A 23,239-nucleotide genomic window follows, 5' to 3' on the forward strand; every position below is an offset into this window, starting at 1 on the left:
AATATTGGCCTCTGATGAGAAGTATGCCAATTGTTTGGGCCGAATGAATGAAAAGAAAGGATAATTAAGTTGATATTTTGGTCATTTTGAATAAACAAATGGTAAGATTATTTGTATCCTATCTTTTTTCTTCTTCTATATATCCTTTATATTTTTTTATGGAAACAAAGAGTGATTTAGCACCATCATTTTCACAAAAAGAAAAAAGTTCTGCCCTACATTCATTCATGCATTCATCCAAGTTTGTATGCATTAGTCGGCAATGATTATCCCCTGTCACTATGGAGATTGGCCATGGGAAATGAGGCCCCGCCCGTTTGTTTTATGAATGGTGATTTTTGTTGTCAATTTTGCATCCGTCTACATCCATTCCTATACTTGCTTCTAGACTTTTAAATGAAACATGCTATTTACAATAAAATATATTTTATATAAAAACCACTCAAGCCTTAACGCTTTATTTGGATTCAAATCAAATGGTAAATTTGAAAAAAATTTAAAGATAAAGCTTTATTTGAATGCCAAAAATAAAATTTTTAAAAATTGAAGATTGATTTGGATGAAATAAGATAAAAGAAAAAAAATTGAAGAAATAACCACAATAAATAAAATTTGATTTTCTAAAATAGAATGTATATAGAAAACTCTTTTTTTATAAAATTTATTTGAAATATGTAAATAAAATAATATGAATTTTGTCTAAAACTAGTTTTAAACCAATGCAATTATTTTTAAAATATATAATTTTAAATATAGAATTTAATTTTTCTCTGTGTAATTTTTTTTAGAAAAAATAACTTAAATATATTTTTAAAATAAATACCATAAAAGTCACGATTTTTAGTTGTATGACAATTTATGATTAATTTATAGCATAAAATATTTTATACTGAAATACATCTAACTCTAAGTAAACACTTCAAAATATAGAAACATTGAACGTATTTAATCCTTTTTTAAAAGAGAGTGAGAGTATTTTAGAAATTTTGAAATGACAAAAGAAAGGGTGATATAGTGAGAAAAAAAGAGTGCAAATAGAAAGGCCTATTAGATGCCATCTGCAGCTTCAGCATGCAGCATTATGGGAATTGGGCTCAAAATGTGCACTTTTCATACAAAAGCTGATTTTCTAGTAGTAAATCCGTAAAAAAAAAAAAAAATCGGTTTGTTACTATTTGGGGGTAGATATTTGTCGCCAGCAACTTAAGCAATATTTTCGGCCACCAAAACCCTTGTAGGAAATCCCTTGTCGACCCACCAAAACCTATTAGGAAATCTTTTTAACAAGATCTTTTTTAGTTTTTAGACAAAAAAAAAAAAAACCTATACCAATTATATTAACAATAACAACAATAACATGAGACTCATTTATCACTAACTAGAATCTAATAACTATATCCACGTGCAGAGGATATTCTTATTTGAAAAAAAAGAGTGAAAAAACCACAAAAAAAAAAAAACTGAAACCTAGTAGTAATTTACAAATTAAATAACACTGAACTACTCTTCAAAGAAATTTGGATGTTTGGTAAGAATTATGGACAATAATTGACAGTACATCATTTTATTGGTAGAATTTGAGCAACGCAATAAAAGTTATTGTTTTGCATTCTTGAAAATTCTTGATATTTTTCACATGTTGTTAAAATTCTTATCTAACACATCTAAAATAGCAACTAAAAAGATTGAGTAATAAGGAAAGAATGTTATACTTTAGTGGGAGTGAGGGCAATTGAGTGCAAAAATAGAGATTTTAGTCGTTGCCTCCGCCAAATCCATCGCACACTTAGAGGTTGAGGTTCCTTTGTGACTTATTCTCCACTCATTTTTCGATATTCCATGCATCTCACCGTAACTCTACTCCTACTGTTATGAATCCATGACCTAGACTTCCCAACCACTCCTACACCCTTGTTTCCTTTCTTTTGCTCTAACAATGAGGCTCAAGCTCAGCCTCTCTCTTTCATCATACTAATTAAGGCAATTGCAAACTCGAGGACATGCCTAGTCCATTGCTATCATTATCATTAGTGCTGCTATTCTTGATTTCATGTGGAAATATTCATGAATGTGAAGCTCAAGATACCGAGGCTTTGCCTCCAGCAGCAGAAACTTGTAACGGGGTTTTCATTTCCTATGACTTTCTCACTCGAAGAAAAGAATTCCCTCGCGTGAAGAATGCCACGGCACAGTCTTGGGCCTTCAATTCCACCGCAACAGTTCTCAACACCGGCAAAGACGTGGTTAAGGCGTGGAGGCTGTTCATAGGTTTTCAACATGACGAGATTCTAATCTCTGCCAGCGGAGGTAATCTAATCGATGGAACTGACTTCCCTGCTCTGGTAGGAAATGGCACTACCTTTGTTGGATCTTCTGTGCCAGATTTGGATAGCTCCATCAACACAGCTCAAGATTTAACCCAAATTTCAGCCATGATCCAGCTTATTGGCACCCAGTTTGGAGTAAGGCCTCCTACTATTCCTATGCCCAAAACCATCAAGTTGGTAAATGATGGTTACAAGTGCCCCCTACCAACTACCCGTAGTGAGTAGTCTTCCTGTTTTTCTCTTTTATCTATTGCTTGCACTACTTCTAAAAGCATATTCTCTAACACCTCAAATTATTGCATGATTCAAGTTTGATTGATGAGCTGATGAGATCATGTAATAATGTCTTCTTTAATCTACATTTGCTAATATACTATTAATTATTATTAGTTATAATTTATTAAAAACTATAAAATCATTAGTTAAGATCAATAAATGAGGAATGCGACTTGCATAATTTTTGTGATTTATAATAAATTTCAAATAATAAAATAGTGTGTTTTAAAAAATGTATCTAAGAATATATTATTAACTCATGTATATGGTGTGTTATTGATATTACTTGTATTCTTCATTGGGTTCTAATCTAACTAGTAGAATCATGGTCCACATGCAGAGGGTTCCATGTATGCGTGTTGTAAAAAAGACCCTAAATTCAAGGCTGTACTACGGAAGACAAAATTCTTGCCACGGCAACAAGGGGATCTTACCATATCCTATGACGTGAATCAAGTGTATGAGAATAATTATATGGTAGAGGTGACCATGGAGAACAATCACCTTTTGGGACGGCTGGATCATTGGAACTTGACTTGGGAGTGGACAAGAGGGGAGTTTATATACAGTATGAAAGGTGCTTTCACACGTGTGATAGAATATTCAGGTTGCATCTATGGAGCTGCAGGACAGTATTACAAGGACATGGATTTTTCTAAAGTCGTTAACTGTCAAAAGAATCCAATAATCAGTGACTTGCCTCCAGAGAAAGCTAATGACACTGAAATTGGAAAGATACCTCACTGTTGCAAAAACGGAACTCTTCTACCTATCCTTATGGATCCAAGCAAATCCAAGTCTGTTTTCCAAATGCAAGTGTTCAAAGTTCCACCTGATCTAAACAAAACAGCAATTTTCCCTCCAGAGAAATGGAAAATAACGGGCATTCTCAACCCGGAATACAGATGTGGGGCACCTATTAGAGTGGATCCTGCACAATCTCAAGATCCCAGGGGACTTGAAGCAACGGTTATTGCCATTTCAAGTTGGCAAATAGTCTGCAATATCACTAAGCCAACCAAGAGGAGCACTCGCTGCTGTGTTTCTTTCTCTGCTTATTACAATGAGTCCATAGTACCTTGCAACACATGTGCCTGTGGTTGTGATGAAAATAACAGAAGATGTAATCCGAATTCACCAGCAATGCTTCTCCCTCCAGAAGCTCTTCTTGTACCCTTTGAGAATAGGACAAAAAAGACAGTTGCTTGGGCCAAACTAAAGCATTTTAAAGTCCCAACAAAATTACCATGTGCTGACAACTGTGGAGTTAGCATAAACTGGCATGTAGTTTCGGACTTCAAAGGTGGGTGGAGTGCCAGAATCACTATGTTCAATTGGCAGCATACGAATTTTGAGAATTGGTTCACTGCACTGCAATTCAAGAAGAAGACTGCTCTTGGTTACGAAAAAGTTTATTCTTTTAATGGAACATTCCTTCCGAAGCTCAATCATACTATTTTCTTGCAAGGAACACAAGGATCAAACTTTTTGTTAGCTTTAGACAATGGAACAAACCCAAAGGTGCCCGGAAAAGCACAATCTGTTCTTTCCTTTACTAAGAAGTTTGCACCAGGCATGAAAATTGCAAAAGGAGATGGGTTCCCATCAAGGGTCTTTTTTAATGGTGAAGAGTGTTCTATTCCTACCCGTTTCCCTGTGGGAAATGGAAACCAACATAATGCAGATTCATTAAACCTACACCTACTATTAGCTTTAGTCCTAGCTTTTACAATGAGTATAATATTGTATTAAGATAATAATGTTAAGAACTGTTCCATTAGACAGGTTTATGAATCTAGCTTTGTTTTTTAATCTCTCTCTCTCTCGTGTTAGGTTGCATCTCCCTCCTATAGAAAAAAAAAGAGTAGAAAATTGAAAACTTGCAACAGCTAAAACAAAAAATTGGACGACCAAAGCCAAAAGCTAAAGTTGAACTTTTTCGTCTCTAATACTGAATTCAATGTTAAAACCAATTTAATAATTTCTAATCAAAACAACTAGTCATAAATATTCATTCACTATTATTCACACGCGTAAGCCAACTTCTAAATTGTTCCTATATTATACCTATTAGATAGTTTTGTAAATTCTACGTCACCTCCTGAAGATAAGGTGTCTAGAGGAATGAAAATCTACTGCGGTGTCAGTGTCACTACCACAATTCTACTAATTTTATTCTTAGCTACAATCAGTTAAGCTTGAAGGGATGGATCATGTCTCATCCCATTTATAAAACTAAATGTATGATTTGGCATAGTGATCATGGTTGAAGCTTCAATACAGGGGACAATTAATATTCCAGCTTGCGGAGTGAAAAACATGCACGTTTTTTATTTAAGTATTTCTACAGATAACTAGACGAATTGCAAAGTGTTATAAATTTTACTTCAACAACCACCATAAAAGGGAAATTTTGGACAGTGAACCTCTGCATGATGAACTCCACTAGTTAGACCATCTGTAATCTCTCTGCATTCTTACATGATAAGAGCATTAAGAATGCTTCTAACATAAAAATTAGCTTACGACATTCTATTACTAATTTGCTAGTATTTTATCTAAGTATTTATCTACCCAGCTTGGATTCTGCATATGAAATTTGCGGCATATAATTTTATTAATGTTATTTAAACCAATGAATATATTGAAGCTGCTTCTATGACTTTTACTTTTTATCCTAACATCAAATTAATGACAAAGAAAAGGTTCAAAATTTATTTTGAAGCACTTGCTCGACCAGAAAATGGTTCAATGAAATATAAATGCATAGCTAAAGTAGTGAACTAAGATCTATAAAAGTACATCCAATTGATTGAAGCCTTTGGTATATCAACACTTGAAATTGAAGAAATGACGTTGTTAAGAATAAAGCTTCCATATATATAGAGAAGCCTTTTTTATTGAGAATATCAGTGTTTCTTTTTGGTGCATTGACTTGCATTGCGTGTGATTATTAAAAAAATTATTTGAAATTTTATTTAGTTAGAGTGTATTTTAATTTTAATATATTATATATTATTATAGTAGTTAAAAAAAGTGAGCTTTTTTATATATTTAAAATGCATTTAATATTATAAGAAAAATCAATTACGTGTTCACTTAATTGGTTTTTTTATAGCATATAATAAACATCATGTTTATGAAATTATTTATTAATTGCGGAAGAATTCTTTTTACAAGTAATAATTACATGTATAATAATAAAAAAATGACTTATTATTCTGAATAGTTAATATTCTTTGTAGCCTTTTTTATCAGAATCAAATTGGAAGTTTTGCATGATTCTTTTTAGGCTTAATTGCAGTTTTTGCTTGCTTAATTTTTCAAATTCATTTAGTTTCTTTGATTTTTAATTGTAATATTTGGTTCCTTAGTTTTATAAATAGGTAATTTTAGTCTCCCTAATAGATTATTAACTAATAATTGTGATTATTAGAGATATTAAATTATTATAAATTAAATAAAATTTATTAATCGTCAAAAATAATTTTTAATAAAAGACTATTAATCTTAATGTAATATTATTATCAGTGGAGTCACGTAGGAAAATGAAAGTAGAAAAAGTGTTTGCGGAGAAGAAGAACATAATGTTGTGAAAAATTAGGATTAATAATTTTTTTATTTAATTTTTTAATAACTAATGATTTTGATTAATTTATAATTAACTTAATAACTCAATTAATTATAAGTATTTATTAATAATCTATCAGAATGATCAAAATCACTAATTTATAAGATTTGAGGATCAAATGTTATAATTAAAATTCAGGAGACAACAATCATAAATTTGAGAAACTAGATGACTAAAAATTACAATTAAAATTTAGGAATTAAAATCATGGATTTGAAAAATTAGGATGACCAAAATTATAATTTAACCTTCTTTTATAAGAAGAAATTTAAAAGTCTCCTTGCATTAAATATTTTTTTGAAAACATTATTAATTATGAACCATTTTTCTGAAATTAGGATGACCAATAGGTAGAATATTAATATTTTTTTCCTTTTCATATGTAGAGAATTTACAGAAATCTTATTGTGTACTATCTTTACATCTATAAACAATAAAAGGTAGAGCAATAAACATATTTACAGATTAATTAAACGACATAAAGACAACAAATATACTAAACAAAAAGAATAAGGACATGTTTCATTACTATTATAGGTAATTTTGAAAATAATATATAAATTTAGAATAAATATATAATTATTAATTTAATTAATTATTTTTTTAATCTTTATGAATTAGTTGATTGAATTTTATAAAAAGATCAAAAGGGAGCGGTTAATTTGTAGATGACTTGTTATTCATGAGAAACTAAAGAAAAATAAGAATTAATGATATAAATATTAATCATTCAATTCATCTTGTATTTACTAAATCAATCAACAAATTAATTTAAATCAGAAATCTGATGTTAATTAAAATGACATTATTTTCTAAAATATTGTTAAATCCTTTTACTATTAATGAATTATATAAGAATCAAATTTAAATAAATATAATTATTGTTTAGTGACTAATTTTATCTTATAAAATGAGTTTAATATTTATACACTCATAGTATACAAGAGTTTTACATTATCATCCAATCATGAATTCCGTTTGAATTACTTTAAAATAATTATTTGAAAAGTCAATAAATTTAATATATATGATGAGTTTAATTAAATGAATATATAAAACTTTTTGCATAATATCAATATATAATAATTTTCTCTTATAAAAATAGTATGTAAGATAATTTTCTCTCATTATGATTATATACTAATACATTTGTTAAAAAAATTATAATAACGATATACTGTATCAAAATTAAACTCTTATAAAATTGTTACGAAATAATTAAATGTTAAAATAGAGTCTTTCTATTGTAAATATATTTAAATCAATATTTAACACCAATAAACAATAAACATTTTGTTTATAAATATTTTAATTATGGCTAATGTTAACCCTTTTTATTGTGATCCACAAAATTATATTGTCATGATTTTTTTACGCTCTCGTATTCTTTTTTTTTTTTGACTTAATTATTTTTTTAACCCCTGAATTTAAGTCGTGTATTTTTTTTAGTCTTTAAAATTTTTTAAAAAAATTCTCTGAATTTTGACAAATGATTTTTTTTTGACATAATAAATTGATATTTTATGTCAATTTTTAGTACTTTGTGAAATTTTTTTAGTATTTCGTAATAGTTTCAAAATGAAAATTTAAAATAAACTAATATTATGATTTAATTTACAGAATCAATCCATTTTTTTGTCAAACTCATTTCAACATCTTGTAAAATAAGTATAATAATTAATCTTTACTATCAAAACTAGTTTTAAGCCCGGCTTAACTAATTATTATTTTAGTTTCTAAATTTTGGATTTGTGATTTTTTTAGTCCTTAAAATTTTAAATTTATTTCTTTGTTTCTGAATTTTGATAAATTATTCTTTTTAGTCAGAGCCATGTAAATTGATATTTTGTGATAATTTTTAACTACTTAAATTTTTAATAAAAAAACCATCACAAAGTGTTAAAAACCACCATATAATACAGTGTTAGTTTATAAGTAAGAGATTAAAAAATAAATTTGTCAAAATTTAAGGATTAAAAAAATATTTTTAAATTTTAGAGATTAAAAAAATACACTCCAAATTCAAGAACTAAAGCAATAATTAAGTTTTAATTTTTTAACCAATAACCTAATAACACTCACCAATTAGCAAGACCGTGAATACTTGTTAACTTTTTAATTTGAAAGGCAAGAGTAGAAGGCAGTGTAAGGGGCTAGGGTTGAGAAATATAAGAGTCACTTCACTGGACCTAGCTCACAAAATAAAAGTTAAAGCATGGAACGATATCGCGCTCTAACTCTCTTCTATTCATGTATAACCATTTAATTAAATTTACACCAGTCATCCCTCCATAAATGCTTCTACACCCTCTGCAATAACTTCATGCTGCCAAACCCTCTCCCACTTGTTCTACTTATTCATTTTATCTCTTCCTGCGTCGTTTGGTTCTATCTCTATTTCGCTTTGGCCCACACTAAACTCACAACTTCCCCATCAACAACTCCTTCACTTCCCTAATTCCCCACACACATTCTTGTTTCTCTGATGACCCACAACACATCCGTTTCAGTCAACAACATAACTAATTAAGGTTCATTCCACTCTCAAACGCTTAAGGCCCCCTCTTGCATCTACGCATTCTTAATTTTAGCTTTGACTTGCTTTGCTTAGCTTAGTTAATTTCCGAGTGAGAGAAAGGGGTAACGGCTACGTTCCCCCGCATTGAAATTGGTTACTTGACAAGCGTTATAGTAATCATCTGTTTTGTCAAACCTTTCACACTGACTCAACACTCTACCCTTATTTTGTCTTTTCTGATTTCCCTAGCATTGCAAGTTTTGCGTGTAAGATAAGAGTAGTAAGGCCAAGGCCAGGGAAAGTCAGCAGTGTCCTCTTGCAACCTTAACATAAGAATGAATCTCCAGACAAACACTTGAAAGTGCTCGAAATCGATCGATCAGAGACAAAACAGCGACACGAGGGGCCTGGATGCTTTTATTATCAATTTTTGCTTTGCGTGGCGGTTCCATAAATCCCAATTGCAAGTCCCATCAAACTTTAGAGATGGAAAGCGGTTGATTCATTATATTGCAGTCGTCTTCGTGGTTAATCTATCAGGTGATCACTTCCTTAATTTCTTATTTTCTCTCATAATTAAACAGAGGTACAACAAATTTTCTTTTTTGAGTAAAACAGCAAGTTGATTAAATGGAAAAACTTTAACATTTTATTCATTCTCGATGGGGAGAAAAGTCATTCTGGCTTAGAATTTTTTTACATATATACAGTTGCTATTGTTATCACATATGTTCATCTTAATGTTTTATTGCCAACAAAGTTTGGTATTTTAGCAATCTACAAGTATTTCTGAAAATGTTTTTTTAGGTGTGTCATGGCTTTGGTTGAAGCTCACCTTATTTAAATTTTTTTTTTTGAAAATAATCTACGTTTCATCTCGACTAAAAATAATCACACATTAAAATATATAAGTGAGAGAGACAATTCTTATTCCTTAAGTTAATTTTTAGGATTAAGTTAGACTTCTCACATTCTAAGATCTTATTAATGTGAGAGACAACTCTCATTCTCTCACTTACTTTATTGTAAGAATTTTATTCTTTCTTTATTTTTATGATAAGAAAGTGTTAATTTTTAATGTTTATTTTAGAGAGAAAAAAAGTTTCTATTGTGAGGCCCAGGAGAAAAATAAATTCCTTACCTCCCCAAATTGGCATGAAATGGGTGAGGGGAAAAATGATCTCTTACTAATTTTTATTTTAGTTTTCTTAATATATATATCTTTAAAAATAGTTAAATATAAAACAATTTTATTTTTAAAGATAAGTATATTTTTCTATTAGAATGAAAAATATAACTTTTTATAAGGTGTTTGGCTATTTGGTGTTTCCATAAGCATCGAGAATAACTTAAACTCTTTATCCTTTTTCTAAATATGCAAATTAAATCAAACTCAAGGATCATCCTATACCTTTTTTAGTTAGCATGTTATTGGTATAAAATATCTACTTGTTTTACCAATAATCAATTTTCATCCACAAATCTTAAATCTAAGACTTTATTTATTTAAAGGAATTGAGTCAAATATAACTTCGACCAACATCTTGGAAATATTTATTTATTTATCTAAGTAATTACAAGAAAAAAATTCTCTGCGTTTTTGTTATTTCCATTTATCAAAATAACGCATCTTTGCTACTCTATTAATTTTTTTTTCTTTTTTTCTTTCTTATTTTTTCTGTATTTTATTTCTAAATCAAATAGAACATTAATATGTTTCTATCTAATCTTTTGTTACCCATAATAATCATAAACTTAAAAAAATTTCTGTGTAAACTAAACTTGTAGTTTTAAAACAAAAAATAAATTCCATTTGTCTACTCAATTAATAAATAATTCTAAATTATTTAATATTCTCTCAGTGTTTATATTTTAACATCTTTAAATATCAAACACTCTATTAACACTCTTAATTTATCTCTATCATTCTTTTAGTATCTCATTGTCTATCATATCGATGTTTCTCTCTCTTTTATTTCCATCTCTCAAGATATCAATTAAATTTGGGTGTTTGAAGACTTTTTACCATATTAATTTTCCTACTTTCTTTTTATTTTTTCATCTTGCTCAATCATTCGACTTAACTGACTTGACTACTTTCTTTTTATATGGTGAGTATTTAATGTGTTTTATATTTTAAAAACATTAAATATTTTATATTTATTTTTCATTTAATACTTTTTTCGTATGGTAATAATATTCTTTTCATTTAATACTTTTTTTGTACGGTAACACTTTTTTCAATTTCAACCAATACACCTTCACGTAAAAATATTAAAAAAACAATTAATTTGATAAATAATTTAGAAAAAGATATTAGTTAAAAAATACATGTAATACTTTTAATCAATACCGATTATATTTTGTCTTTATACTAATTAATCAATACCGATTATATTTCCTCTTTAAGTCTTTCACTATAAATTGAATTCGAGTAATGTTGTATGAGAAATGCAAGGAAGACATTTTTTAACAAACTCTTGATGATTTCCTTAAAAAAAATACTTCTTTTATAATTGATTGAAATTTATAGGAAATCATAATTTTTTGGAATGCTAGGAACATTCTCTTTGGCACACTCCTTTAAAGATTCTTTGTATATACGATTGACTAAAGTTTATTGAACAATTTTGATAGGTTTTAATTTTTATTTAATATAAATCAGGAGAGAGTATGAAAAATAAAATGTAATAAAAATGATGATTTTCATTAAATTCTAAGGAAATATTAAAAAAAAAAGCGTTAAAGAAAGTGATGTTAACATTTATGGTATTCACTACCAAGCACATTAATTAGTAATCTTTTTAATTTGAGTTGTGATAGTTGTTTTATCCTTGTAAAAAAAATTCTCCAATAAAAAGTATTAGTATTTATTTTTTATATAAGATTCAATTTATAATTTTTTATTTTGATTATTTTTAAATTAAATTGCCTCTAAATAAGTTATTATATTGGAAAAATTAATTGAGATGAGAGAATTTATTATATGTCAGAAATACAAATGTATTTAATATTTACTTCTACAAAAAATAATTTAAATACTTAATTGAATATGTTTTTTAGGTACATCCTTAATTGAATATGTTTAAAAATTTCTAAGAAATTTGAGGGTAATAGTTAATAAGATGCATAGTTTTCTTTTTATTATTACTGATAGTTATTAAGTAAAAATATCTATATTTTTCATATTTTTAGATGCTAAAAGTATTGGATTCTTAATATTTATTATTTTAATACAATTTAAAAATTTATAGAAAGTTAATATTAGAAAAATATAATTAATTTAAAATTAAGAATAGCATTGCTCATTTACTATTTTACTAAAAATATAAAATATTATCTGTCAAGAAAATATTAAATATTAACTATTTACCTTAGGTAGTTATGAACATTCAATGTATTAAACTTCTAACGTATATTATATTGATTATTGAAGTTGTTCAAAAAATATTCTTAAGGGCACTCGCTATAGGGCTACACAAACTAGCCTACTTCTTGCTTTCCCACATTTTTGCTTCCGTCGGGCGAGTTAAATGTTTTAGAATTCCTGGTTTGGCAGAGACTAGCTAGAGAAGAAAATTGCGGCTTCCGAATTATTTAAGGAATGTTTCACGCAAACATGTTTGATTCTCACCCTCACTTGCTTGATATGTCACCCCACAAGACTACTGCTTGCTCTGAGAGTGATTTGGGAAAGGCCTGCAGAGATGATGAGTACGAGACCAAATCTATCACTGACGCCATGGACGCTCCTTCTGGCGACGACCAAGATCCCAACCCGCGACCCAAAAAGAAGGGTTACCGCCGCCACACACAGCGCCAAATAGAAGAAATGGAAGCGTACGTGATATTTTATATGAAACCTTAATTTGTTCCTACACATGACTCTTTATATATATCATATCTGATGATAATAGCATATATGTTTGCTTACTTGGTATTATATTGTTTTCTACTTTACTTTCATCAGCTTCTTCAAGCAGTTTCCTCACCCGGATGACAAGCAAAGAAAAGAGCTGAGCCGTGAGCTGGGGTTAGAGCCTTTGCAAGTCAAGTTTTGGTTCCAAAACAAGCGCACCCAGATGAAGGTAAGTCAAAGAGAGAGAGAGACGAAAGTTATATTAGATTGAACTTTGAAGTATGGTTGCCTTGTTTGAATTTCAAGTTGCACCACTAACATATACTTTTTGTTAATTTATGCCGGTCATGTAGACTCAACATGAACGAAATGAGAATGCTATTTTGAAGACAGAAAATGAAAAGCTTCGCGCTGAGAACAACAGGTACAAGGAGGCCCTAAGCAATGCTACATGCCCCAACTGCGGAGGCTCAGCTGCTCTTGGCGAAATGTCCTTCGACGAGCAACACTTGAGGATTGAGAATGCTCGGTTAAGAGAAGAGGTACCACAAAAGAAACTCGTTAGTTAACACGCGTCCTTGTTCCTTTTTTTTTTTTTTCTTAATCAAATAACCAAGTTAGTTTCTTTTACTTCAGATTGATAGGATTTCAGGAATTGCGGCCAAGTACGTTGGAAAGCCAGTGACTTCTTCGTACTCCAACCTTTCATCTCTGAATAACAACCACGTGCCTGTTGGTAAGTATGGATCACAGTCAGGCACGGTAGGAGAAATGTATGGAGGGAGTGACCTTTTTAGGTCACTCCCAGCTCCTGCTGATGCTGACAAACCCATGATTGTGGAGCTTGCTGTTGCAGCTATGGAGGAACTCACAAGACTAGCTCAGGCTGGAGACCCTTTGTGGGTCCCCAGCAACCACCATTCTGAGATTCTAAATGAAGAGGAATACTTGAGGACTTTCCCTAATAGAGGCTTAGGTCCCAAACCCTTGGGTTTGAGATCTGAAGCTTCAAGAGAATCAGTGGTGGTCATCATGAATCACATTAACCTTATTGATATCCTTATGGACGTGGTGAGTGTTAATTAAATAATGTTCCTAGCTTACGATTTCTTAATCAGTGAAACAGTTGAGTTGACAATGACATTGATGGGTACTCACTGGTTTTCAGAACCAATGGTCAACTGTGTTTTGCGGTATTGTCTCGAGAGCGTTGACCCTTGAAGTCCTTTCAACTGGAGTAGCAGGAAACTACAACGGAGCCTTGCAAGTGGTACGCATTTTTCTCCCCTTTTATATATTTTCTTCTACACCATGACCCGGTGTTGTTGACAGATAACTTTACCCTCGACCAGGACAAAAAATATATCTTTGTTAGCACCTCTTAATTAACAAAGTGTTTTTTGCTTTTTTGTGTTTAGATGTCATCTGAGTTCCAAGTCCCTTCACCACTTGTTCCTACTCGTGAGAACTATTTCGTAAGGTACTGTAAGCAGCAACCAGATGGGATATGGGCAGTGGTGGATGTTTCCTTGGATAATCTGCGACCCAATACAATCTCAAGAAGCCGAAGAAGGCCCTCTGGTTGTTTAATTCAAGAATTGCCAAATGGTTACTCCAAGGTCACAAATAATTATTACATTTTCTTTGATGAATTATAAGTTAATGAGTTGCTGTCTTGCTTTATTAATTATTATATATTATTCCTCATGGATCGATCAGGTTACATGGATTGAACATGTAGAAGTGGATGATAGAGCGGTGCATAGCATATATAGACCTCTGGTTAACTCGGGCCTGGCATTTGGAGCTAAACGCTGGGTAGCTACATTAGACAGACAATGCGAACGTCTTGCCAGTTCAATGGCCAACAACATTCCAGCAGGGGACCTATGTGGTATGTGATCGGCTGGAGTGTGATTTTGTTTTTTTGTTAATTTCCAATTAATCTCAAATATATATATATGCATGCAGTGATAACGAGTGCTGAGGGAAGGAAAAGTATGATGAAGCTGGCGGAGAGAATGGTAATGAGCTATTGCACTGGTGTTGGTGCTTCTACTGCACATGCTTGGACAACGCTGTCCGCAACCGGATGTGATGACGTAAGGGTCATGACAAGAAAGAGCACCGACGAACCTGGCAGGCCCCCCGGTATAGTGCTCAGTGCTGCCACTTCTTTCTGGCTTCCGGTTCCTCCAAATAGGGTTTTTGATTTTCTACGTGATGAAAACTCAAGAAATGAGGTATCTATCTCTATCTATTATTAATAACTGCTTGCTATATTCATCCATGAAGCTGATACAATAATATTCAATTGAATTATCAGTGGGACATTCTATCCAACGGGGGTCTAGTTCAAGAATTAGCACATATAGCAAATGGTCGTGATCCCGGCAACTGTGTCTCTTTACTTCGAGTCAATGTAAGTTCCTGCTATATATGTATGTAATTAATTGTTGGCATAAATCTCATGACGGGCACATATTTGGTAAAAACCTTGTGTAGAGTGCAAATTCAAGCCAAAGCAATATGCTGATACTTCAAGAGAGTTGCACAGATTCTACTGGCTCATATGTAGTTTATGCTCCTGTGGATATTGTTGCTATGAATGTTGTCTTGAGTGGAGGAGATCCAGATTATGTTGCCCTGCTCCCCTCGGGCTTTGCTATTCTTCCTGATGGGCCTCCTGCATTAAATGGTGGGCCCATGCATGAAGTTGGATCTGGAGGTTCTCTACTCACAGTTGGATTCCAGATCTTAGTTGATTCAGCTCCAACCGCAAAGTTATCTCTGGGTTCAGTGGCCACTGTTAACAGTTTAATTAAGTGCACAGTTGAAAGGATCAAAGTTGCAGTCATACGTGACAACAACAACACCTGATTTCAATTCAGAACTTTCATATACATGGTAATCAAATTCATTTACAGTGGCAGTTTTAGGAGCGAAAGTTCATTTCATTAGAACAAGTCACTGAAAGGTACCGTTTCCTTTTTTTGTAGTCAGAAGAGCAAATTAAGGTAGAGAAAGTAATGATCGAGCTTGGAGTGGTGCCTATTTCGTTTCCAAAACAAGGGCAAGAAGTCAATGAACGCACCTCGGAGTATCACTTCAACGTTAGGAGTTTGAAGAATCTTAGGTTCGGGTATTGACTTTCACTTATGAATTGAAGACTAAAATGGTTCCATCCAGCTGTAGTATTTTAACTTAGAAAAACTGCAAATTTCGGACTCGCTATTTATTTTAGCGTAGAATTTTGGAGTAGTATTTGTAGGCTTGAGCAAACTTTCCTAAGTGTGGTTATGTTGACTTTTCCTATTGTATTGTAAACTTCATCTCTTTCTCTAGTGTTGTCACAGATGTTACCGCCGTCACAGTTACACAAAGTCTTTTTTTATTTATTATGAAAACTCTTTTTTTTTTTACATTTTAGCTTTTCTCTTTTATATTAAGACAGAAGAAATTTAAATATAAACTTGTCTCCTCCATTTTGTCATACGATAAGAGATGTAAGGTAAAAGAACTGAGTGATAGCAACAGAGACCCACAAGGAGAGGATAGCAGGAGCAACTTACACGAGCCTAGTCCCGAGTTCAACTCACAATTGAATAGAGACGAACCTGGACCAGCAAGACCCACGAGGATAACTCACAGGCCTACATACTTAAACGACTACATAACCTAGTTGTTGTATAATGCACGCATGAATAGTTAATGGAGCACGTGTACAATTAGTTAGTTCTGAGTTAGTTAGAACGGTTAAGACCGTTAGAGTTCGTTGAGCTAGAAACGTGTATATAAAGATGCTGAAACCCTTGAATAAGGCGTGATATCTTGATTGAGAATAATATTCAGGAGGTGCCTTTCCTCGAACCAAGGCTTCCACTTCCTTCCCTTTCTTACGCACCTAACACTGGTCCGACCCGCCGGCGCCGCCGTTGCCATGGCGGATCATACCACCCGCAGAACCACTACCGACAGATTAGAAGAAGCTATCACACGCTTATCCACTTGCCAATCCACGCTCACGGACAAATACGCAGAGCTTTCCGATAAAGTGGATTCAATTCTTGACCACCTTCGTCTGAAGGAGACCACTCAAAACCCACCGTCGTCCAACTCGCAGTTCACCCAGCGCAACCCCGTCAAGCTCGATATCCCAAGATTTGACGGCCGTGACCTGCTAGGCTGGATATTCAAGATATCTCAGCTGTTCGAGTATCAAAACACACCGGAAGAAGAGCGTATAACCGTCGCCTCCTTCTACCTCGACGGCGCCGCCTTGAGCTGGTATCAGTGGATGTTTCGTAATGGTTTTATCACGTCATGGTCGGGGTTCTTGCAAGCTTTAGAATCCAGGTTCGCTCCGACATTTTACGATGATCCGAAAGGAGCTCTATTCAAACTTACCCAGCGTGGCAACGTCAACGAGTATCTGACGGAATTCGAGCGCTTAGCTAACCAGGTAATTGGCCTTCCACCCCCCTTCTTGCTAAGTTGTTTCATTTCAGGACTTACACCGAAGATACGACGGGAGGTACTCGCGCTTCAGCCCATTTCTCTCCCACAAGCAATTGCACTTGCCAAACTTCAAGAAGATAAGCTTCGAGATCGACGTATGACCACACGCCCCAACTTTACATCACCATCCTCTAATTCGCGTCCCAACAACCCCATACAGTCATCATCTCTTCCTTCATCGTCGTCACAGCAAAGGACCAAGCCACCCTTTATCCAAAGAACACCCGAAGAAATGGCCTTCCGTAGGGAGAGAGGCTTATGCTACAACTGTGATGACAAATGGAATCCGGGTCATCGCTGCAAAGGAGGTATTTTGCTGCTTATAGCCGACAACCCCGTGACGGAGGAAGACACTCGTGAAGTAAGCCTCGACTCCATAACTACTAATGAAGAGGACTTACCAGACCAGTCACAGCCCACTTCGGACGACACTCATCCCCACATCAGCCTTCATGCCTTATCGGGACTTCCTTCATCAGAAACCTTTCGTTTATCCAGCATCATCAAACATGCGCGTATCACAATCCTTATTGACAGCGGAAGTACTCATAACTTCCTTCAGCCTAGGATAGCGCAATTCCTCCATTTACCTACCCAGAAAACAACTCCTTTTCAAGTACTCGTAGGGAATGGTTCAGTGCTTGATTGCAATCAGATTTGCCCTAACACACAGCTATCCATACAAGGCAACTCCTTCGACGTCACGTTTCACTTACTCCCGATAAGTGGTGCAGATGCGGTCCTGGGTATTGCATGGTTGAAGCAATTTGGGCCTATTATTACTGACTACACCTCCTTCATCATGCGTTTCAACCATTTGGGCCAAGCAATAGAGTTACGTGCTGATATTGCTATTGGGCCAGAACCCGCGTCTACAACCCAGGTAAAACGCCTTATCCGAACAGGCTCCACTTCGGCCTTGCTCCACTTACGAATATTACCCACCCACCAACCCGAACCTTCCACAACTCATCTTCCTCATCCCATCCCCGCCATTAACACACTGCTCACCCGATACCAGAAATTATTCCAGACCCCAAATCATCTTCCCCCACCACGAGACGTAGTCCACCGTATCAACACCCACCCAGCCACAGCTCCGATGAACGTACGGCCGTATCGGTACCCACACTTCCAGAAAACGGAAATTGAGAAGCAAGTGTCTAACCTCCTTTCCGCAGGACTCATACGCCCAAGCACAAGTCCATATTCATCACCCGTACTGCTTGTTAAGAAGAAGGATGGTACGTGGAGACTCTATGTGGACTTTCGTTCACTAAACGTAGTCACGATACGGGACCGTTTTCCGATACCCACCATTGACGAGTTACTAGACGAACTTGGCCAAGCTTCATGGTTCTCTAAGCTGGACTTGCGCCAAGGCTTCCATCAGATCCTCATGCATGAGCTTGACAACGAGAAAACCGCATTTCATACTCATCACGGGCACTACGAGTACCTCGTGATGCCATTCGGGTTGTGCAACGCCCCTTCAACGTTCCAAGGCGCCATGAACAGCGTGCTCACTCCTTTCCTTCGTCGATTTGCCACCGTCTTCTTCGATGACATACTGGTCTATAGTGATTCACTGCCCTCTCACATCTCACACCTCGAAACCATTTTCCAGACATTACTTCAAGGGCAATATTACTTGAAGCAGGCCAAATGCTTATTCGCGCAAGAACAATTGGAATACTTGGGGCACGTAGTTTCCGGCAGAGGGGTCGAACCTGAGCCTTCTAAGGTACGTGACATACTGGACTGGCCCACGCATGACTCACGCCTCCACATACATTAGGGAGCTTCACGCTATCGTTGCTGCAGTTAGAAAATGGCGACAATATCTTCTTGGAAGATCATTCACCATCTTAATAGACCACAAGAGTCTGAGAGAACTCATGACTCAGATTATACAAACACCGGAGCAGCATTACTACCTCTCCAAGCTACTGGGCTTCGATTATAACATCCAGTATAAGACAGTAGCTACCAACAAAGTTGCTGATGCACTCTCACGAATCCCACAAACTACGGCCCAGTTAATGATATTATCCATTCCCCATCTCGACTTCATTGATGAGCTTCGACAAACACTTCAACAAAGCCCAGAATTCCAAAGCCTCCTTACCAAGGTCCGAGATGAGCCCACAGCATACCCCGATTATCGACTTCATAACAACTTGTTTTTCTTCCAAGGCCGTATTTGGTTGAACAGCGACAACCCCTTCATTCCTTCTATCTTACTCGAAAACCATGCCACACCCTTAGGTGGTTATTTAGGAGTCGCCAAAACCACTCACCGCTTGGAATCTAGCTTCTTCTGGTCAGGGATCCGGCAAGACACCAAGCGCTTCGTTAAAGAATGTAAGATATGTCAACAGATAAAATCCACAACGCGCCGTCCGGCGGGTCTCCTGCAACCTCTACCAATTCCGGCAGGCGTATGGGAAGACCTTTCGATGGATTTCATCACCCACCTCCCATCCTCTCATGGGTTCACCGTAATCCTTGTCATCGTGGATCGTTATTCGAAGGGGGTACATCTCGGTGCATTACCGACAGGTTTCTCCGCGTTTAAAGTCGCGTCTCTCTTCCTCGAACTCGTCTGCAAACACCACGGGTTTCCCCGCAGCATTGTTTCTGACCGAGATCCAGTATTCTTGAGTTCCTTCTGGAAGGAGCTCTTCCGTCTCTCCGGCACACGGCTGCGCATGAGCACGGCGTACCATCTGCAAACCGATGGCCAGACCGAGGTCATGAACCGCGTGTTAGAGCAGTACTTGCGGTCATTTGTTCACTCTCAGCAAACCAGTTGGTATCGTTATTTGGCACTCGCATAATGGTCATACAACACGTCTGTTCACTCGAGCTCCGACCTCACACCATTCGAAGTCATATTTGGCAAACCTCCTCCGGCCATACCTCATTACATTCCCGGCATGACGACAAACGAAGCAGTTGACTCACTGGTTCAAACAAGACAACGAATCCATACTAAGCTACAACACGGACTACTAAAGGCACAGGAAACCATGAAGCAATACGCAGACGCTAAGCGCGAAGACGTCTCCTTTACACCAGGACAATGGGTTTACGTTAAACTTAAACCCTTCCGGCAGCGCTCCGTCACCGGCGCAAACCACTCAAAGTTGCCCAAACGATTCTTCGGACCATTCCAGATCACAGCTCGCATCGGTGAAGTAGCCTACAAACTCCAGCTCCCGGACGACTCTCGAATCCATCCGGTCTTCCACTGCTCCCTGTTACGACCTCACTATGGTCCACCACCATCCAATACGGCACCGTGGCCTCTCCAAATCGTGAGCCAACGTCCAGTCCCACGACCACTTTGCATCTTGGACTCCAAATTTGACACTTCAACGACACCCCCGACTCGACTCGTCCTAACACAGTGGGCCGGCCAACCACCGGAGGATACAACATGGGAGCCATGGCTGGACCTCCAAGAAGCCTACCACCTCGAGGACGAGGTGGTATCTGGAGGAGAGGGTATTGATAGCAACAGAGACCCACAAGGAGAGGATAGCAGCAGCAACTTACACGAGCCTAGTCCCGAGTCCAACTCACAGTCGAATAGAGACGAACCTGGACCAGCAAGACCCACGAGGATAACTCACAGGCCTACATACTTAAACGACTACGTAACCTAGTTGTTGTATAATGCACGCATGAATAGTTAATGGAGCACGTGTACAATTAGTTAGTTCTGGGTTAGTTAGAACGGTTAAGACCGTTAGAGTTCGTTGAGCTAGAAACGTGTATATAAAGACGCTGAAACCCTTGAATAAGGCGTGATATCTTGATTGAAAATAATATTTAGGAGGTGCCTTTCCTCGAACCAAGGCTTCCACTCCCTTCCCTTTCTTACGCACCTAACACTGAGTTACTGAAGTGTGATAATAACAATCCATATCATTCCATAGTAAAAAAAAAAAAAAACCCATATCATTATTTCAAATATTTATTAAAGAACTCTGATAATTTAACGAAAATTTTTATTAATCTCCTTGTGTTCTTTTCATTACCCGGAACTTTTTTAATTGAAAAAAGATGTTGATTCAACATTTTAGTAGTTTTTTAATATTTGAGAGAAATTAATTTTACATGTGTCGTACTCCTATGCGTTTTAATATAAAATTTATTATTAAAACTAATTTTAAGTAAAAGTTTTTTTAAAGCAATTTAAGTAAACGTTTTAATTGTATTCAATGGTTAAAAATTAATTCTATAAAAAATTAAAATAAACAAACATTTTGTTTATCTTTGTATAAAAGTTGAGAACAAGCTTTTAGAATTCTAATGCATTTCTAACTTTTAAAATAAACAAACATTTTATGTAGTATAATTAAAATTCTTTCATTGAATCATTTACACGTATCATTGACTTCACTTACCGTCAAAGAAGTGTCGTGCAAATGACTTCAAAATTTCCGTTTACGAAACCTACCTAAATTAAGGCAATGGCCTTTCCGTGGTTGAACTAATTAAATGCTCCCCGATTTGGGGTACCTTATATGAAGCAGTCTGAATTCTCTAGCACTGCACTGGACTAACCTAGCTCGTACATATTTAAGAGGCATGCCAGTTGGGGGAAAGTGTGTTTTTTTTATGAGTAAAATAGTAAGTATTTTATAAATTATTTCCTTTCCAAACATTATAAGATTGATTGTGAAAAAATTCAAATGAAATAAGGAATATCCTCTTTAAGAATAATTGGGGTGTTGAGGGTGATCTTTATTTCGTTTATTTTAATGGCTAAATATTACATTATATGGGCTTGGTATGTAGGTTAAAACAATTATCTAACGGTGAACTTAGTATGCAATTAAAATAAAAAATAAACATTTTTTAACATTGTGAAATATTTATTAATTTTAATATGTGCATACATTATGATTCGGTCCTTCTTGTTATAATGTTGCTTACACATTTTTTATTAGTTTATTTAGTTCTCACTTGTGTTACACATTCATAATTTTGTACCTATACGCGTAGTGTTTTCTTAATTTAGTTTTTATACATATAGCACATTCTAATTAATACGTGTAATGCAAGGATCAAATTAAGAAGGTGTTAACTACATATATAAAGATAAAAAATGTGTTAACTACATATATAAAGATCAAATGCATGCATATAGATTAAATTAAGAATGTGTAAATGCGGGTAAGGATCAAATGTATAAAGTTTGAATGTAGAAAGAGAAATTTAATAAATTTTTAAGTATAAGAATTAAATTGAAAATTTGTGACACTGGAAGAATAAATTATGCATTTAACCTTAATTTTACTATATAATATAAGAGTCTGATTTTGGTTATACATTATGTTGGGATAGAATATTCTACTTCTTATCAATATTAGTTACATTTTTATGTACCACTAAAAAAAAATATTTACATTTTTGGTAATAAAATCTTATTTACTGATTTTAATTTTTAAATGTGCTAAATTAAGACTTGATAAGGTTTGAAATAGATAAATTCTTGACTACTCACATGACAACAAGAAATGGGCACTACCTTTGCTATTCGGGTTATTACCATTTCACATTATAATTGCATTTTTGATATTGTAACTAGGATAATAATCATTTTGAAATTATTAAAAAAATTCTCAATTTAATTTTTTAGAAGTAATGATTATTTAAGAACTATATTTTTTAACCCAAACATAAACAAGTTTGCATTAGTGGTGAAAGGTTTGAATAATTTGCATAAGGTACTAATTTCAAACTTGGTTTTTGTTATCATTATATGCAAAAAAGAAAAAATGGTTTGAATTAGTTCTAAAAGTTTGGCTATTAAAATGAATTCAAAATGTCATGAAAAAAATATGAGAATCATAATCATGTTACAATCTAATACACAACTGATGAGAGTAAGGCTTCATTTTCCTCACTCTTTTAGTTAGATACTTTCGTTATATATTGTTTTCTAATTTGAAGGTATTAGGCATCACCCCCACAACTAAAAAAATCTCCCTCTCAATCATTCCAAACTATCATTTTTTAATTTGTATTCGTATATCTGATTTTTATCCTCTTATGTCTTTCAATCTATATCATTTTTTATCTCTATCAATAAATAA

At 34.4% G+C, this 23,239-nt stretch overlaps 2 protein-coding genes across 3 annotated transcripts; both read left to right on the forward strand.

Moving 5' to 3' along the window:
- Positions 1-1,530: 1,530 nt before the first annotated feature.
- On the forward strand, positions 1,531-4,467 carry LOC100799716 (COBRA-like protein 10). The gene is made up of 2 exons (XM_003538590.4): positions 1,531-2,544; positions 2,944-4,467. Exons 1-2 carry the CDS (start codon positions 2,001-2,003, stop codon positions 4,353-4,355), a joined length of 1,956 nt encoding a protein of 651 aa, XP_003538638.1. The 5' UTR covers positions 1,531-2,000; the 3' UTR covers positions 4,356-4,467.
- A 4,104-nt stretch (positions 4,468-8,571) lies between these two features.
- Positions 8,572-16,009, forward strand: LOC100782240 (homeobox-leucine zipper protein MERISTEM L1). Of its 2 annotated transcripts, XM_006590328.4 has the most exons (13): positions 8,572-8,765; positions 9,002-9,292; positions 12,312-12,592; positions 12,723-12,840; positions 12,965-13,153; positions 13,248-13,682; positions 13,780-13,881; positions 14,030-14,230; positions 14,331-14,505; positions 14,583-14,854; positions 14,938-15,033; positions 15,117-15,518; positions 15,611-16,009. In XM_006590328.4, the coding sequence occupies exons 3-12, from the start codon at positions 12,357-12,359 to the stop codon at positions 15,489-15,491; spliced, it is 2,199 nt and encodes a 732-aa protein (XP_006590391.1). In that variant the 5' UTR covers positions 8,572-8,765; positions 9,002-9,292; positions 12,312-12,356; the 3' UTR covers positions 15,492-15,518; positions 15,611-16,009. The 2 variants fall into 2 exon arrangements, with proteins under 2 accessions (XP_006590391.1, XP_003538765.1); XM_003538717.5 differs by having other exon boundaries at positions 8,572-9,292.
- The last annotated feature ends 7,230 nt before the right edge of the window (positions 16,010-23,239 follow it).

Source organism: Glycine max, chromosome 11, assembly GCF_000004515.6.
Source record: "Glycine max cultivar Williams 82 chromosome 11, Glycine_max_v4.0, whole genome shotgun sequence".
Taxonomy (NCBI): domain Eukaryota; kingdom Viridiplantae; phylum Streptophyta; class Magnoliopsida; order Fabales; family Fabaceae; genus Glycine; species Glycine max.